The sequence below is a fragment of the Lampetra fluviatilis genome, chromosome 13 (assembly GCF_964198595.1).
Source record: "Lampetra fluviatilis chromosome 13, kcLamFluv1.1, whole genome shotgun sequence".
Classification (NCBI taxonomy): domain Eukaryota; kingdom Metazoa; phylum Chordata; class Hyperoartia; order Petromyzontiformes; family Petromyzontidae; genus Lampetra; species Lampetra fluviatilis.
In genome coordinates, this window is record NC_136287.1 from 15,226,920 (window position 1) to 15,244,830 (window position 17,911).

The 17,911-nt window shown below is 45.2% G+C and overlaps 1 protein-coding gene across 4 annotated transcripts; it reads left to right on the top strand.

Annotated features, from left to right (window-relative positions):
- The first annotated feature begins 438 nt into the window (after window positions 1-438).
- On the top strand, window positions 439-17,249 carry ASCC2 (activating signal cointegrator 1 complex subunit 2). 4 transcript variants are annotated; one of them, XM_078862414.1, is made up of 19 exons: window positions 439-552; window positions 1,778-1,870; window positions 2,279-2,437; window positions 3,305-3,511; window positions 4,891-5,020; window positions 5,788-5,855; window positions 6,034-6,147; window positions 7,098-7,210; window positions 7,462-7,536; window positions 8,014-8,121; window positions 8,508-8,576; window positions 9,426-9,500; window positions 10,008-10,188; window positions 10,918-11,123; window positions 11,351-11,470; window positions 12,544-12,777; window positions 13,812-13,911; window positions 15,463-15,566; window positions 16,900-17,249. In XM_078862414.1, the coding sequence occupies exons 2-19, from the start codon at window positions 1,787-1,789 to the stop codon at window positions 17,069-17,071; spliced, it is 2,319 nt and encodes a 772-aa protein (XP_078718540.1). In that variant the 5' UTR covers window positions 439-552; window positions 1,778-1,786; the 3' UTR covers window positions 17,072-17,249. The 4 variants fall into 4 exon arrangements, with proteins under 4 accessions (XP_078718540.1, XP_078718542.1, XP_078718543.1 ...); XM_078862416.1 differs by having other exon boundaries at window positions 15,478-15,566; XM_078862417.1 differs by having other exon boundaries at window positions 3,305-3,466.
- Window positions 17,250-17,911: the final 662 nt, after the last annotated feature.

A 17,911-nucleotide genomic window follows, 5' to 3' on the forward strand; every position in this document is an offset into this window, starting at 1 on the left:
TGGAAGGCTGGGGGCCGGGGTCCTGCCTGCCAGGACCTATTCTCCCCTTGACCGCTGGAACACTGAGCCTCAGCTCTTAGAAGAGCTGCAAGGCTTGGTCCAGGGTCCTATCTTCTTCAGCCCGGGCTTCGGTCTTCGTGTGAGGAGAACTCGCGACGTCATTTATGGTCCGGCCCCTTGGGTTCCCACGCCGTATCATCCACGGGGGTTGTTTGATCATACTTCACGCTGGTCAGCGCGGGTAAAGGCAGCAGGCACAGACACCACTCGCCATCGGTGTTAGCCGTGGCAGGAGCCGAACTCGGTCTGCGGCTTTTCGTGGCCATCGTCGATCGGGTTTCTGAGTTCCGGACGGCGGATTTTGAACTTGGGCCAGCGGATAAGCGACGTCACTGATTGGTCTGGTGAGATCACGTGGCAACGCTATTCGAGCCACGTGACCAACGTCACGTGGGGCTCTTTCGGGGGCATCGCGGTGTACAGTAGCGGCAGCTGGTACAGTGAGAGGTTCGTCTCCCGCGTTCATCGTCTCCGCGGCGCGACTGACTGCTGGTGAGAGCCTGAAGATCCAGCCTGGCTCAGTGCGTGTGTGTTGAACTTCTTTCGCATCGTACGTAGCCAACCGTGCTAATCGGAGGTGCGGGTGAACGAAGACGAAACACAAAACGCGGATCTACAGAAATGAGCCTTCAATCGAGATTGTAAAAGTGCTAACAGTTGCATTCACTGTTGCATTCACCGTTTATAATGTTTTATTATCATATGGAGTCAGAGATGTATTCATTTTATGACCCCCAATTCTCCACGCATAACGCGGTGTCTTTGTTTTTACCACACAAGAAGCTTCGAGTCGTGCGGTGAATGCGTCATGTTTGTGCTAATTGTGGTCTCTGTTGCAATGTTTGTATTTGCGTGTCTTGAGCGCGCCTGTCTTGGCTTCCTGAAGTTGACGCGAATGTCCACGTGGACATGTGACATCACGGTCTGGCAAGACTGGCCTTGATACTGAAATCAGGACTGACATTTGGGGCCGTCCATAAATGATGTCACGCGATTTTGGAATCCCCCCCCCCACGTCACACGGCGTCACAAAAAGTCAGACCCCCCCTAAAATATGACGTCACAGAGCTCTGCCCGCCCCCCCCCAAAAAAATAAAACAGGCTTCAAATCGTTGCACTCTGATGTCGTAGGAGAAAACATTTATTAAAAAGTCTGTTCAATTAAGTAGAACGTGTCCGTATTTATTTAAAGTTGAACATTTTGATGTGACGTCGCATTTCTCAACCCCCCCCCTCGTCACACATCACAAATGTCTGACCCCCCCCCCCCCCCATGTGCGTGAAATAATTTATGGACGGCCCCTTTATGCATCAGAGGTTTTTTGGGTTAGATCACGTAAATATATAAATGTGTCTTAAAACCCGCCACCACCCGACACAGCCAACTAGTAAGGGTTGTCACGTAAACAGAACGTGCCAATCCGTCACCAGTACAGCACACTGTGTTATTACAATTAACCAGTACAGCACACCGGTGTGTTATTACAATTACTGGCGAAATGTTGTACTCAGTTTGTAAATGTCGTGGCTTGGCTCTCCAACACACCAGTTAGTGCTGTACTAGTGACGAATTGGCACGTTCTGTTTACGTGACAACCCTTACTAGTTGGCTGTGTCGGGTGGTGGCGGGTTTTAACGACACATTTATATATTCACGCGATCTAACCCATAAAACCTCTTATGGATGACTGTACCTGCTGCGTTGTGTCTGCCATAGAACTCTGCCATGGCGACCATTCTTCCCCTGGATCGGCTCGTAGTGGAGGTCGTGGACACACACACGGGTGCTGCACATAGAGTGCCTGCCCTGGTGGGTCACTCACTCACAGGCACTGCTACAGAAAAACGCAAACACTGGCAGAGAGTATAACCTGAAATGTACAGAGAAACATGGATAAATAGATACTGGAAATTACATTTACAGAAGGAGGAATAACATTGATCCAAGAACTAATGCAAAGCAGAGAAATATGGACCGTTAAGAAAAGGGGGCTTTAGCAGTACATGTCGCAAAAAGGAATTCTGGCCGATGGAAAAGACGATTGACAGAATGGCAGCCAAAGGAGAGATCGTGTTGGAAATGGCAGCCATCGCGAATAGAGAGCAAGGCAACAGGAAGAATCAAATGATCTCATCACTGACGTGTAACACAATTTCCGTGTTAGAGGTTCACAGGAGAGTCCCTCTGTGCACTGTGTTGTGGCGGTGAGCTGTGCAGCACCCTCGCTGGAAAGTGGAGCGGAGGTTTGTGGCGTACCGCCCGCCCCCGCCTGAAGGCTGCCCTGTCGCACTGCACGAGTGGGTGGAGCGCTTGCGGTTTCTCACCAGCGATCTGGACTGGCTGCTCAAGCAGCCGCACCCACGCTTCTGGTCACAGGTGTTTTGTGCGACACCTCGCAACATTGACTTGTGTCTCTCTTTTGTACTTTGTGTCTCTCTTTTGTACTTTATTGAAACATTTACTATGTTTACGACTGTAATTCAAGACAGAAAAAGGTGACATTTTTTATTTTTTCAGACTACTTCACAGACCTAGTCATTTTAATCTAAGTATGACATAGTAACAGTTAAGCATTTCATTACAGTTTAATGCAATTCTTACGAATTAATACATTTTCGCGATAAAGCACGTGCAAAGACAAGCATGACTCTACATACTTGTTCTCTTGGATTTGTAATTAAGCTGTTAGATGTTGAACAGCACAGCATATTGTTTCTGTGATTAATTTTGGACAGATGGGTCTGTCCACTGTTGGATGAAGGCTTACCCTGCTGACACCATTTTTCACTGTCTCACGTTGCCATAATCCAACTTCTGCACAGGAACCAATCTCATAACTTAACCTGTGCGGGGATTACCCTTTAGGCGAGTTCATTTTAAACTCGCAGGGCAGTGCATCACCCGTGCTAGAGAATATCCCGAAGAAGGAGATATGACAGACTTACTTCTGAGATCTCAAGTGTCAATTATCAGCTTGTTGCACTTGAGAAGCCAGTTTAATTACAGTGGGCCAAAACCTTGATTTTAATCCAGAATCTCAGTGGTGCCATCTCACTGCTCTTACCCATGAGCCACCTGGTCAATTAAACTGAGAATCATCATCACATGTTTGCAGAAAAATAATTGTAAATTAAACTAAGAAAAAACATGAACCCAAAACAAACTGAATGAAACTTGGCACTACAACGGAGGTGTCATTTACTGTAGCCAGCACTGACACAAGTGCCATGTCAACCCTGGCAGGTGGTGTTTGATGAAGATTTGCACAAGAGCCTGGATTCCTACGTTCGTCTGGTCCCCCGGGCATATGATGGTGCCATGGACCGAGGCGGCGCCTGTGGAGGAAAGTGTTCGAAGCAGGGCGCATGCGAACCTTGCAACTTGCAGACCCAGTTACACCGCCAGGTGTTTATGGTTTACCTGCGAATGTCAACAAACAGAGAAAGCAAGGTCCTCAATGCCACTTTAAACACACACCCATTGCTACAGCTTGTATAACACACAAACATTCACACACACACGCTGCTGCTGTAACCAACACGAACATACACAAAGTCTACAGCTCTAACCACACACAACCAAAGCCCTAACTGGACACTATAACACAGCACACACTTCTACAACTCGAGTGTCAATTGATTTTCATTTTATTTCGTGTTCTTGGTTGTATCTAGTGGAAACTGAAGCAGTCACAAGCTAAAGATCTTAAAATATCAAAATGGATAAAAAAAAACTTTTTACAATGAAGGAAGCAGTCTATTGAGATTGCACAAAGAGAGTGGTAAAATAAAAATCAGTAGAGAGCGTCAAAATACAAATTATATAAGGTGTAAGGCAAGGAGGTAAGCTCTCAAAAATGTTATTCACAGCAACATGAAAGCATATTTTCAATAAACGGAGAGAGCATTCGCCATCTCATACTTTCTGATATTCGTCATAACACAATGAAAATTATCTACAGGGAATGATTGAAGAATCTCTTGAAGGCTGCAGAGTTGGAGGAGATAGATATGAGTAAAACTAAAGTCATAATTTTGCCTATCTCAAAGTAATTGAGGAGCATAACTGGAAAACAACAGAATGTTATATCTGCAGCAGTTATTCAAGACAAATTGCGATTAAAATGAAGAGTGGTGCACGAGAGCAGGGATAATTGGGACGCTTGCCAGGAGATGGGAATGGTGTTGGAATGGCAGCCAAAGAAGATAAAGTGCCTGAGATGACAACTGCCACAGAGATAGGATGATAAGATGAGCTCATGTGCAGGCATGATATAGAATGTGCCATCACTGGAGCATGAGGGATGGGGAAGGCATTGAGGTTTTCATCGAGTAGGGAGTGGAGAAACGATGGCTCGTCATGATAGTGTATGGAGTGACTTAGCTAGAGACAGAATATGACCATGAACGCTCTTCTAGCATATGTTACGAGTGCCATAATAGTCTTATTTTAAAATGAGCATCATTTTCGGAAAACCACTTGACTTGAGAAGCTAAGAAAACATTCAATGTAATTGGTATTGGTCAAACATCCTCATGTTGAACAATTATATGCAAATTATTCAATTAGATTTACACATAGCAACATCACCCCCGACAGATTAATTGGCAGGGCTCTCCTGAAACAGCGTTGAGACTGGCTTTCCACGGTAAACAAGTGTAATAAATAAATGTTTAGAAATACAATGTTATACTGATATTTTGTCATGGTCTCATGTTTACCTGACTGGCTATGGTTAAGAATATTTGATAATTTGATTGCAATCCATTGTCACAATTTTAATGAATATTTTAATTGTAATAGAATTTCTAATTTTATGTGCCCTGCAGGAATGCTTCCTGTCGACGGAAGCATTTGCCGAGGTCATCTACAACAACTTTCTCTTCGATGTTCCCAAGATCTTGGACCTGTGCGCCCTGTACGGCCGAGGGAATGGGGCTCTACTCAGCAAAATGATCGGTGCGGTTTAACACCGCTCGAGCGCTAACCTGGTCTCCACTGACCTTGTCATCTGCCCGGGTGGCGCTGTTGGTTCGATTTTTCATGAATGAAAATCATGCATTTAAATCCCAGTGTAGCAGTTATCTCAGTTCATTAACGCTTCAGAATTAAGTTTCAAATATATTTAGTTTAACCAGGTGAGAACTCAAGGTGAGACCTCTGTCATTAAAGGTAATTAAATACATACCACTTTTTGAAAGTCAGTAGTAGAGTCCTATAGAGAGACTGATCTCTGCCACAGAAATGTGGAGTTTGTTTTATTTATTTTTATTCCCCGTGAATGTTTTCTTCATGTTCAAGACTTAGGACAGGTGAATTGTGCCTTGAGCTGGTGGTTTTCTGTTGAGCGCGATACCATGGTCATGTTGAACTTTACAGGTGGTCCAAGTGCTTCCCAGTGACTTCTGTTCCACATTATAGTGCACAGCATCCCCACAGTTGCAACATCAGCACGGCCCATACAGCAATGCTCAGGTCTTTTGCTTGTGTCCATGGGAGATCTAAGATGAGTAACTGAAACCCACTCCGCTCTGTGTTGTTGTGACCACGCCATGTATTTTGTTGTGTTTGCATAAGGTCGTTGCTGTTGGTATTGCTGAACGAGAATGGCTGGGAGTGCTGAGGATTCTGTTAGCTGACTGTCTGATTTCAGTTTTACTGGTGAGAAGTCTTTTGGTGGTGCCAGTGTGGGCATTGAGGGTCTGTGGTGTGGTCTGCCATTACAGGTAACATTTTCAAGAAGCAGCCAGCCTACCTCAGTGACCTGGAGGAGAGCATTCCTACTATTTTGCAGGCGAGGCAGAACCCACACAGCAGGGCAGCACGTTTATTTGAAGCACATGGGTGAGAGGTGGCAGGAGCTGTAGAGCGGAGAATGAGGGCTACTACGCCTTTGTGCTGTCAGGGCCGTGACACACTGCGTGGTGCTTATAGTGCCGTTTTTCACACGCTAACGTATGATTTGTGCGCAGGTGTTTGACATGATAGCGGGAAAATGCGGCGTCACGAGCCACGTGTGGAGCGATGGGTTTCCACAGAAGCTCACCGGCCAGGCCTCCCACTCTACAGCGACCATACCTGACTTGGTAATGCAGACTCGCAGCACACAAGGAACACGCGGCGGCGGATACCGAACATACATTCTGAGTGCGAAACACAACCGTGAAACACCAAATACATTGACATGCTCATCTCTCACAATACAATGGCCACCCCCTCAGCTCTCACAGCTCTCGCATCAACCACACCCCCCTCTTCCCCCCCCATCTCGGTTCCCATCTTTGGATTTCCCACTCGCCTAGGCACAATCTCTAGCCCCCACCCTCTTGCCCGATGCGGCAACCCCCCGTCCCCCCCTCTCGGCTCTATATATGAGGACTTGTTTCAGCAGCCTGTTTCTCTATCCCACCTGAGGACGATTGCTTGTGTGGATTGAAAGGTCGTGATCTATTATTCTTTCTACCCACGTGACTACCGAAAGAACCAAAGAGTATGGATTCCTGCAGTCACGAAAGCTTCAAATCAAGATGTTTTCAGACTGACTTTAGGAAAATGCCATTGCACAGTGGAATTGATAATATATTTACTCTGCTTTCAGGGTACAACCAATTATCTGGTTACATACTTAATGCTCTACCCTAATTTAAATCTGAAAGGTTACATGGTCTTTTTTATTAAACAAAGTTGCTGAGCACAGGCCCAAAGGCCCCAGAACATCTTAAATTGAAGGATAAAAAGCTTGTGAAAAAGAGAGAATGGGAGGGAATTCCAAAGTGGAGTACTGCAAATGAAGAAGCAGAAAGAAGTGGTGGTGGTGGTGGTGGTCGAATACAATATGGATGAGACGAATCAGTCAGTCTGTTCAGTCCCAGTCCTCAACATGGGTTGAAGAATTATTGAGTGAAGTTCACGGCAACAGTAGCCATGGTAGTAGTAGAAATAGAAGAGGGATAAGTAGGCGACTGACAGCCGGTGAACGAGTAACTGGAGTTTATTGGTGCGGTGTGTGTGTCTGCGGTGGCGTGGATGTGTGCAGGAGCTGAAGGATTTACTGCAGTACCTATGCGACGTTGCCACGACTCTCTTTGCGTTTTTGGACGTTTACCCTGCGGCGGCCGCAACCTTCCTGCGGCAGGATGCCCTGTCCAGGTGCAGAGGCACTCAGGCACAGTACCAGGAGAAGGGCAGCGCGAATGGAAAGAGATTTACTGTATACGGCAGAACCCTTTTTGCCAATATAAACGTTGATAGCGCATTGGATTTCAAACCAAGCCATATTGTTTTTATAAACAGACAAGCAGCGTTTTGGAGTATTTTCTGCCTGTTTATGACACTATCACAAATATATTTCAAATTAGTTTCTTGATACGTGAATGAAAACGTTTTATTCTCTGTTCAAGGATTTCAGGTTTTTATGAGATTGTGGTTCCTGAGATGGAGAAAGTGCTGACCCAGACAAACTTTGAAGACAAAGAGTAAGTGTTTGGATCAGAGCCAGCACGCGATGTTGTTTAACAGTCTGCTGTTGTGTGACACGTGTATACATGATTCATGTTGCCCATAGTGGATTTGGTGCAATGCAGTACGCACACTCAAAGCTCTTCGTGATCATGCCACTATCTCCATACACCTTTCTCTTAGCAAGGATTGCTGCTTTAAATTCATCATTGTTCAGAAATGACAACTTCAACAGCAATTATCATCACTTCTCTATATTACATGCAGTTGTGTGTAAAAAAAATTTTGGTACTTACATTGATAGAAAAAAAAACATTTTAAATAGTTAACGGTGTTCCATCATTGTGTAGACTGGGACGAGCTGTGTACATGACACGTACGGGTTTTACATTCAAGAGCCGAATGTCTCACAGGGCTATACCTAATAAATGAACTTGAACTTTAAACTTGAAACATGAGCGATTCTCTTGAGCTCCTGTCATTGCCCGTGTCAGACTGCAGGATGAGCTGTGCCGCTTACTGGTCACGTCCCAGCGGCGTCTGCTGAGCGTGAGCCACGCTGTTATCTCCGCCTGCTGCTTGCAGCCCCTGCTGGATGCTCGGTCCGTACTTGTTCTGCAGCGTCGGGGTGGTGTTAATCCGTTGTTTACCTTTTGTTTCACAAATAAACTGTATGCATACAGTATATGTATGTGTACCTTGTAACAGCTGAGAAGTCGAGCAATGCATTTTTTTTTTATGGAATAAGACGAGAAAAAGAATAGAGAAGAAATGTTAATCTGGGCTAACTGCTCCAATAGTCGGAGCATCTACAGCCAAAGGTCGCTATTCCTGAAAGTAGTTGCACCAGTGGCCCCAGAAATCTACGAAGAGCTGCCTCTAGAGCCTAGTATAGCTTTGCTTTGTGTGCTGTTTGACGTGTAGCTATGGATATACAAATGTGTTGCTGTTTTTGTATGGGCGTGGCTCCTGCCATGCCTGTGTGCAGCACTGAGCAGGTGCAGGACGTGGTGGAGGAATACTTGAATGTCGTCATGACCCTGCTGCAGCAGCACCGGTTAGTACTTTTGCATATTACGAAGCCTTGCCCACATGCATACGTCGTCTATAATGATTAATTTAAAGTGATTGGCAACCATACCGTATATGCTTTCCAAGAATTGTGTACATTGTAACCAACTTTAAATAACGTGCAGATGACAATAGGAACGTCCCACTGTTTAATGGATAAGGAGTTTTCTTAGTGGGTAATGGGATGAAAAACCCCCCTATGTAAACCTTATGTTTCCCAGATGTCCTCATAGAGGATATGTGTTGCCTCAGTTATTTTATTAACACACGTGGCAAAGAGATGACATTTATTTTAACATTCTCCACAATGACGCTTAATGAATAGTTTGTGTTACGTATTACAATGGCTTGCATTGATTTAGGACCAATCTATGATAGAAAGGTCCTTGCCTATAAACATCTGGCATTTCACCAGCATTGATTCAGGCAAGGTCGACTCTGCTTGTGAGACACTGACAGTCGAAACTGGTCTAGAGTTTATTTGTATTGAAATAGTGCTGTTATTAAAGGTGCACACTCCCAGAAGACCATGTGGCCAATGGGTTACGTAAAATACAGTATTTTATTTTTGCATGAGAGATATGGAAGGGGGCATTATTTTTCAAGTTATAAATACAGAATTAAATACAGCATTAATTGTCTCATTTGGAACTCATATACTCGGGATTTAAATCATCATTAAATTCACGGATAAAAATCACTGTTTTATGCCGATTAGCATGAGTGCCTTTATTCCCTTCCATCACCATCACACAGACATGATGAGCATCTGGTGTAATGTATTGTAAAATAGTTGTAAATAAATGTAATGTGTTGTCATGTCAACAACTCCTAGGTTTCTTGCAGATTTTGATGAACTCTACCCAATTGCGGATGATATCAGCATAATGCAGCAGGCTTCACCCAGCTTGTATCCTTGTGAAATGCACGGCATTTACACTTTAAGTGAGTCACATGTACCACGAGAGGGCTCGACTGAACCACCATTCTACCGGGTACTTGCCAGATAAGCCACTTCTAGAGTTGCGCCTTCGTGCATTCAGTCCAACTTAAATCTCATCCTACCTCAGCCTACATTATTATATATGATTATGCTTGTTTACCCAAAGGGTCCTGCCAAGTTTTGACAGGAAGGGGTGATGTTGCAATGTGTTATCCCAATTAAGTAATTTGCAGGTAATTTTTCAGCATTGGGATGACAATGACATCCATAAATAATGTCTAATCCATAAACAATATGTCTATGCATGTGTTCTTCCCCACTTATTTAGTAAGCTTCAAACTCCATTCTTCACACCCTCACTCCACCACCACACTTTCCTTTCTCAAAGAAATGGCTTGAAATTAGTATTTCTTTGGCTTGCAAACTGTGGCCGTTTAAACTGTGGTCATACTCTCTAACTCAGCATGACCGCAGAGATGAGACCCGCATCTCCTATGTACTGGATGCTGTTCGGGAGGCACGGCAGTCTGCAGGCAGCAGGCGGCCTTCTCAGCATCCTCAACACATGGCAAACTGTGAGAGCCCAGCTGCTGATCAACGCAGCAGCATCGCCACACAAAACTTCAATGGCAGTGAAGATGCCGAGCCTGACCATGTAAGTTGATGTATGCTACGCAAATTGTGCGTTCAGCCATGTGTGCACACACGCATGTGAGATGGAACATCTCCATGTGCGCCTGTGTCTTGACATGGCCCAGCGGCAGCCGGCTGGCCATCCTGGTAATTATTGAGGTGTATTATACATAGATATGTGCCATCTGCTTCACAGTGGATGTTAAACATCTTGTGATGTCAATCGTAATGAGTAGGCCATTGTTCGTTCGTTTCTCAATCTGCTTGTCCTGGTGAGGGTCGCGGTGGCAGCATATTGAGTAGGGAGGTCATTGTGTGCCATTGTAATGGTCCAAATTTGCCAAATTCGCAAAGTTACCTGCAAATGTACTCATGGGATTAGACACAGCAATCATCACCTATTGCAATGATAACCTCCCTGCAAGTTGGAATTAAGAGGACAAATGACCACTTGCAGTCTAGTGCAGTCACCTTTTGCCGCACAAGGACAGCTGCCACTGGGGGACGCCCAATGGCAGCTGTCCTTGTGGCTACGAACGGTGCGAAATAAGTTCAACATACATACATGCCCTTGTAACATGTGAGATGAGATGCTACGTAAGGCACTTTGAATTTCTGAGGAATTTAAGCACCGTGCTAATGCAATATTGTTATTATGGCGGCTCATGAGTTGTTTTGCTCGGTTAATGTGGTCGTTGTAATTTCATCTCGCTTCTCTTTGTTCTTCCTGCTCCTCCTCCCGGCTTCACAGGAGTCGGTGTCTCGTGGTGTGGAGATGGGCGGCGTGGAGCTCGCCTCGCTCGTGTGCGGCATCCGCGATCTGTTTCCTGAGCTGGGGGATGGGTTCATCGAAGCAGGACTGCATGCCCTCAACTATGACTCTGAGAGCCTGGTCAGCCGACTGCTCGACGACACTCTGCCTGACCAGCTGAAAGACCTGGACAGGAGCATGCCGAAGTGAGCAGCCTTCCATTCAGAAAAAAAGTCTCATACACGATGCTCATTCGAAAGAGGCAATAAACAATTTAAGTATCATTGGCCAAGTAGATAACCTGGCTTTGTGAAAGACCAATGACCGTGCAGTGCCAGCCTGTACGGCCTCCGTGCCGTATGCACGCAGCGCTGGGTTTGTATTGAATTGACGAGCCGTAGAATCACCTTGCGATGCATACCCTGGCTCGCAGGACGGAGGAGAGCAAGGTGCCATCGTTGCTGGCGGAGAGGCGCGGGGTATTTGACGGAGACGAGTTTGACGTGTTCAGCCGTGACTCTGTCGACCTGGCGCGGGTGCATAAGGGAAAGAGGTGAGAGACCCCACTGCTGCATGAGGCGCGGGAACACATGGCCTCCACGCGTCACACATCGTCCTGCACCCCTGGGGTACGCAGGCTGAATCTTTCACATTCTATTGCTTATGAAGGAAGCAATATATTCAGGAGATACATGCCAATGTCTGTTAACCACAAGAGGGCTTCACGATAGCGATAGGGTAGTTTGCTATTCCTCTGTTGAAGGAGCACAGACTACAGTGGCTTACTGCATGGTCCATAGGTTGGGCTGGATGGTCACAACCGCACTACTGAGGCTTGTCTTTAATTTTCCATTTATGAAGGAGATGTGTGCACCAGCCTGTTCGTAATTTTTCACGTAGCACTTTTCCTTGTGAAATCAAACAGCTTATTTAAAATGGATTTATGCATGGTTCTAATCTCTTCCTTACAGCCCTGAGCCAGTGATGAATATCTTGAGGGTAAAGCTGACCATACCTGGACATCAATTATAACATTTCCATTATGTACTCTTATGTTTTTTCGGTAAAGTCACGTAGGTAAAAAATAATAAAAGTAAAATAATAATAAATGTAAATAAATTAAATCACAACGTTTCGGAGGCAACACAAGCTTCCTTCATCAGGTGTAAAAAGGCACAGCAGTGCTACAGTTATTGCCTCCGAAACGTGATTTAATTGATTTATTTTCATTTATTATTATTTTACTTTTATTATTTTTTTCCTACGTGACTTTACCGAAAAAAACCTAAGAGTATGAATCCTTGCAGTCATGAAAGCTTCAAATCTAGAATTTCCATTATGTGTTTTTAATTTTACTGACCCTGGGGAGATGAAGAGTAGTACTCAAATGTTGAGCTCATCGACCTTGTAACTGCAAGTTGCACACTTGAGACCACGTTAGCATTTGGCCAGATCACACACCTGCAGTATGAACCAGAGTGGCCTGCCGGATTCAATCTGCGAACCTCTCCAGCGAGCGGCAAACCTGCTGCTGCTGGGCCCCGTCACCGCCCCATGGAAATTCCAAATCAAGGAAATTCCACATTTCTTTGGTGTATGTTGAAACGAAGCTGGTTTGGTGTTCAGGCCGGCAGGGCCAGGCGGCTGGCGGTCGGTGCTCGCCGACCGGAGCGGCGTAACCGGCCCCTCGCGAGAGCGGTACGCGCCATACGGCCTGGTCTGTGACGAGGAGGAGGAAGAGCCTGGGCTGCCGGGGGCAGGCGGCGTGCGGGATTACGACGATGAGTACGACGACACGTACGATGTCGGCCACGTCTGTGCCAACGACGGGGACGCTGATGACGATGTGCTGGCGCGCCGGTAAGCCAGGGCTACGCTGCCCTCTGTGTACTGGTACATCAGTTTTAATTGGGAATCATTGGGTAGGGCCCTTGGGCTATCACGTCTAGAGCCAAGTCAAAGTGTCACTTTGCTCAAGTGGGCAGTGGCACACTTCTCTTCTCCATTAACAGCCCTGGGCCTGTGGTGGAATTTCCACATTTTCTGGATGGGGTGGAGCCAGTTTTTCCTCAGAACAACCTTTGTTGAGTAATTTTTTATGATCGTTAATTATAATAACATCCAAACACCTATAACAATGTACATCACATCAAACCATGCGTGGGACCGGTCAATGACATCTGTATCATTTGCTGACTTTCCCTAGAGATGTCTGACAGGGACTGATCCTAGGAGGCATGACTGTGTCATGGGGAGAGAGCAGTTGTAATTCAGTCATTCTACACTAACAGGCTAAATGTCTCATTAACACAGCCACTGTTTCGGTGGTTTTCTTACATTGACATGCTAATCTTACATTAACAGATTGACATGCTAATCTCTCACAATTCAATGGCCACCTCCACAGCTTTGTAGTCGTGGAGGTATATCAGCTTGCCGATCTTATATTTACATGCAAATTCCATCTCTAGCCCCGCCCACTTACCCTTGGGCTACACCCATCTCAAACCTATATAACATCCTGCCTCAGCAGCTCTCCCGCTATATTTTTTCACCTGATGACGATTGCTTGTGTTGCGATCGAAACGTCGTGATTTTTTTATTTTTCTACGTGGCATTACCGAAAGACCCAAAGAATATGAAGTTGTAATCTTTCAAGTCAGGTTCTCTGTCAGTGTTGTGCAGCCAGACAAGAACACAATGAAATGTACAGTAAGATCCATCTAGATAGCGCTTTAGCTGGCAAAATAAAAATTGCATAAACTGGTATAGATTCCACCATGCAGGACAGTTTCTACGACACTTGCAGTCATGCACAACACCCCTGCGCCTGAATAATATCTTTCCACGTTGCGTGGGTGTTCCAGTAAGACTCTTGTGCGACTTACTTTTAGGCCGTTTGTGACACCGCGGGTGCTGCAGACCCGATCAAGAGAAGACAGGAAAGTTGCATCAAACTACGAGGTTGAAGAGGATAACGAGGATAAACACAAGGTGTGAGCTTCACTATCACTTCCAGGGACATGTGAATGTTTACGTAAATGAAGACCCCCATGCTCATCCAACGTAACCCGAACTCGTCACAAAACCCCGAGGCGATCCTTGTACAAGCTCTAGCCCAATATTAATATAAAAGCTTCGAATCTAGTATAAAATAAGCAGTTTAAGATATTTTCCTGATCTGTAAGTTGAAATAGCTCCCTGATTGGATTTTACCTTTGATGATTAGTTTCTCGTTTGTGCCTTCTCATGAGTGTGCTACACAGCCCGGTTCTTATTATTGTGGAGAGATTGCAATGTCGGCTCTCCTCATCTCCATCACGGAGTCCATACTTCATCACAGGAACTATATTGGAAGACTCATGCCTTTGCAATACGGTCCATGCTTTGTCACAGAATAGTAAAAGTGGCGTGGAAAATGACTGCTGTAAGCGATTATGGTGCCATAAAGGTGGTGCATTCTAAAGCACAGCAAACTACCATGCATTGCTGTGTTAAAGTTCGCTCATATAATTATAGATTCTGTTCATTGGTCATTTAGATTGGTCACTCCCTTTCACTTGTACCTCCGATGAGCACCGTTGGTTACATAATGTGCAAAGAAGTTCAACAAACATACATATTTACGGCACCTGGTATCACATGGTAATAGTTAGTTGCCTTCTTACATGATCAGGCAGTTTCCCACCACAGTCCTGTCCTAGTGCCACCTCCGAGTTCGTTTTCAGATGCTTCAGTGATGATTATAAACTCTGCCACAATCTGCTACCATAAGCATTTCTTCCTCCACCAGTCCCTTCTTTGGTTCACCAAGGTTCATGTCTGCCTTCTCTTTTTATTGGTCAATTGTTAAGCACTTTCGAGTTTGAATTAACTTTTTGTAATATGTGATCAGACTTCACTCACCTCCACCCATGCAGAGGAATCGGTGTACTAATTCACTCCAGTGACGAGTCACCTGCTTGTCACTCTTTTGTCGCTACTGCTATGCTTACAATTCCTGTGAACTTCACTCATTGATTCCTCCACCCATGTTGAGGACTCGGTCTACCAGATGGTTTCGTCTCATCTGCACTGTATTGACTCACCACACTGCAGGTCACAACAACACACTTACCCACTCACCACCCTGCAGGTCACAACAACACTCACTCACCACTCTGCAGGTCACAGCAACACACTCACCCACTCACCACACTGCAGGTCACAACAACACTCACCCACTCACCACTCTGCAGGTAACCTGACTTCACTTTCTGCTGTTTTGTTCGCACTGCTCCACTTCGGAATTTACTTCCATTGTCTATTTTCCCAAGCTGTTATAACAATGCTCAATTCAAGACACATGTTAACTCTTATCTATTACAAATGTGGGTCTGTGTTCAGCAACTGTGCTATAAAAATATATTTTTTTCACGTGGTTCTATATCAATAACTCTTTATCTGTTAATTTTACAGATAGCAGCTGTGTGTGATTCAGATTTTCATGTTGTGTATTTGTTTATGATGATGCCTTGTGTTTATGTGTCATGTGCTCATGGACAGAGCGTGTTTGCACAGGAGAGACCCCGGGATGACTTTGTGATGGACCCTGCCGTTCTGAGGGAGCAAATGGATGCCAAACGAGAAACATTAATGGCAAACAGGGGGTAAGAGTTAGCCCACTCCGCCGTGTGTGACCGTAAAGAGTGACAGTTGCCTTTAGTATTTATCACACCAGTCTTTGCCCAGTAATTCCCTGAACTTTGTAATTTAGACTGTTTCCAAGGTCTCTTTAACACAACAGTCATCTCAATTTGTTATCACCTGGTTATTTACTGCACTCACTCGCTCACGAGCAGTTGGCCAGTCACCTCCTGATTACTCTTCCATCGCTACGGCCGTGATTCATGTTCTTGTGAACTTCACCCATTGATTCCTCCACCCGTGTTGAGGACTGAGTCAACCGGACTGACTGTTGCATCTCATTCAAACTGCTTTCAACCGGCACATTGCAGCTCACAACACTTCTCTTTCTGCTTCTTCCCTCGCACTGCTGATTGGAATTCGGAATTATCTCTCGTCTCTTTTCCCCAAGCTCTTATAGCCTTCCTCAATTCAAGGAACGTGCTAACTCATACCTATTACAACTTTGATCATGCTGTATCTTACTGGTTGCTTGATGATTTGGGCCTTTGCTCAGCAACTGATAAAAAACTGCGTCACATTCGGACATAAATTGAAGCATGAATAATGTAACCAAATAATTAGTTTTACCCATGATGCATAATGAATCTCTTAGCAATTCCCCTGTGCAGTGGCATTTTCCCAAAGTCAGTCTGAAAGCATCTCCTTCCACTGCATGCAAGACCAAGTCTCGGTCTCAAGCAGCGCCTGCACCGTGGTCTGCCGCATTATCAGCTTGTGGCGCATGCCTCAAAATTTAAAGAGCACAGAGTAGCACAGGCGTGTCAGATAGTCATCTGGTTGTTTAATATCTCTGGGTGTCCAGACTGTCATCACAGAACACGCAGCAATACGGTAAGCACACTCTGAAGCTGATAAACTGGAGAAAAAAGGGAAAATCATACAACCAGGTATTGTAATGATAGGCATGAACCTGAACAAATCAATAAGCCAAATACATCTTTAATGATGCCTAAACGTCCTCTCACCCAGTTCAAGAAAAGGCATGCGTTTGTAACCTTAAAAAAACACCTGCTTTGAAACAACGCTCACCCCGTGTGGGTTTTACTTATTTTGTGCTGATATTTATACTCAAATGTGGACATGAGCCCCCTGGTTCAAGACTGTATACCTCTTCCAGCCACTTTACAGTAAGTAATTCCATTACACATAAAGTGTTTTTAAGGCATTTGAGTCATCCTTTCTCGTGTTTATTGTCCAGCAATAGCACCGAGTTTTACAGCACGACTACAGAAGAAGTTCGTTGTTCAGGGTGCGTGGTCTGGTTTCGTGTGTGGGTGTGTGATGTTGACACAGGCACAGAGGCGGGGCAAATCAAGCGGTGCGAGGGGTCGGCCGTGGCCAGGGCCAGTCGAATGAGACCCTCGTGCAGCGGCGACGGAAGGAGGAGAACAAGAGTAAACGTGGCAATCACAACCGCCGGGCGGGAGCCAGCAGCAAGCTCAGGCGGGGAATGATTCCCTCATAGCCTCGGCGATGCGGCCCAGCCCTGCTGCAAACGTGCAGCTACACATCGCTTTGTGTTTTGACACTGCTCATGCTTTGGGCACGTGTGCATTCATATGTGTAAGCACGTACAAGTGTGGTACCTGGGAAATTGTGGCTTGAGATTTGTCACTATTTTACATTTCCAGCAAGTAAATGGATGAGCAGTTATCTTGTGTGTCTGAGTGAATCATCATCCCATCTAATATATATAAGCGCACAACTTTATCTGTGATGAACGCTGCGCTTTCCGTACGTTTTCATGTAGTGGGCACTGCAAACATACGCGCCCCCTGCATGAACGATGGAGGCGCAGGGACAGACGTTCGATTACGTTGGAATCGATCTGCAGACGGCGGTCTTCTCGCACGGCCAGCTCTGTCGCCTTATCTCGATCCCGCAATCCCAAACAGGTGAAAGTCTGCATCAAACTGAACCCCCAGCAAGGCCATCTACTTAACGACGAGAGAAAAATCACACAATGTCCTTTTCAGTTAAGTTTTCCAGATGTAAAATTATATAAGCTTTTAATGAAGAAATTAAATTAGCTAATTCAAAACAATACAATTCAAAGATGTTTCATTTTAAAACTTCAAAACGGAGCATCGAGTGCTTGTGTGAATGCGTCGTTTGTGTGCAATCTTTTTTTGTGACTTTCCTGACTGAAGGTTGATGGTTGAGGGGCGCCATAGGCGCCCCCTAACAACCCCTAGTTATCTATATTCTTCTTTAGTATGGCGTATTGTAGAGATAGCAACTGATTCTTTGGAACAGTAACAACAGTTATAAATCAATGCCCAAGGTTCTTGAACCTTTTAATGGC

Bases quoted from the DNA above. Each gene is read 5' to 3' on its own strand.
- ASCC2 (XM_078862414.1), top strand. From the start codon at position 1,787: ATGGCGACCATTCTTCCCCTGGATCGGCTCGTAGTGGAGGTCGTGGAC. The intron at 3,512-4,890 runs GTCCTCAATGCC...TGTGCCCTGCAG, and splicing joins CAACAAACAGAGAAAGCAAG to GAATGCTTCCTGTCGACGGA. The intron at 5,021-5,787 runs GTGCGGTTTAAC...CTGCCATTACAG, and splicing joins TCTACTCAGCAAAATGATCG to GTAACATTTTCAAGAAGCAG.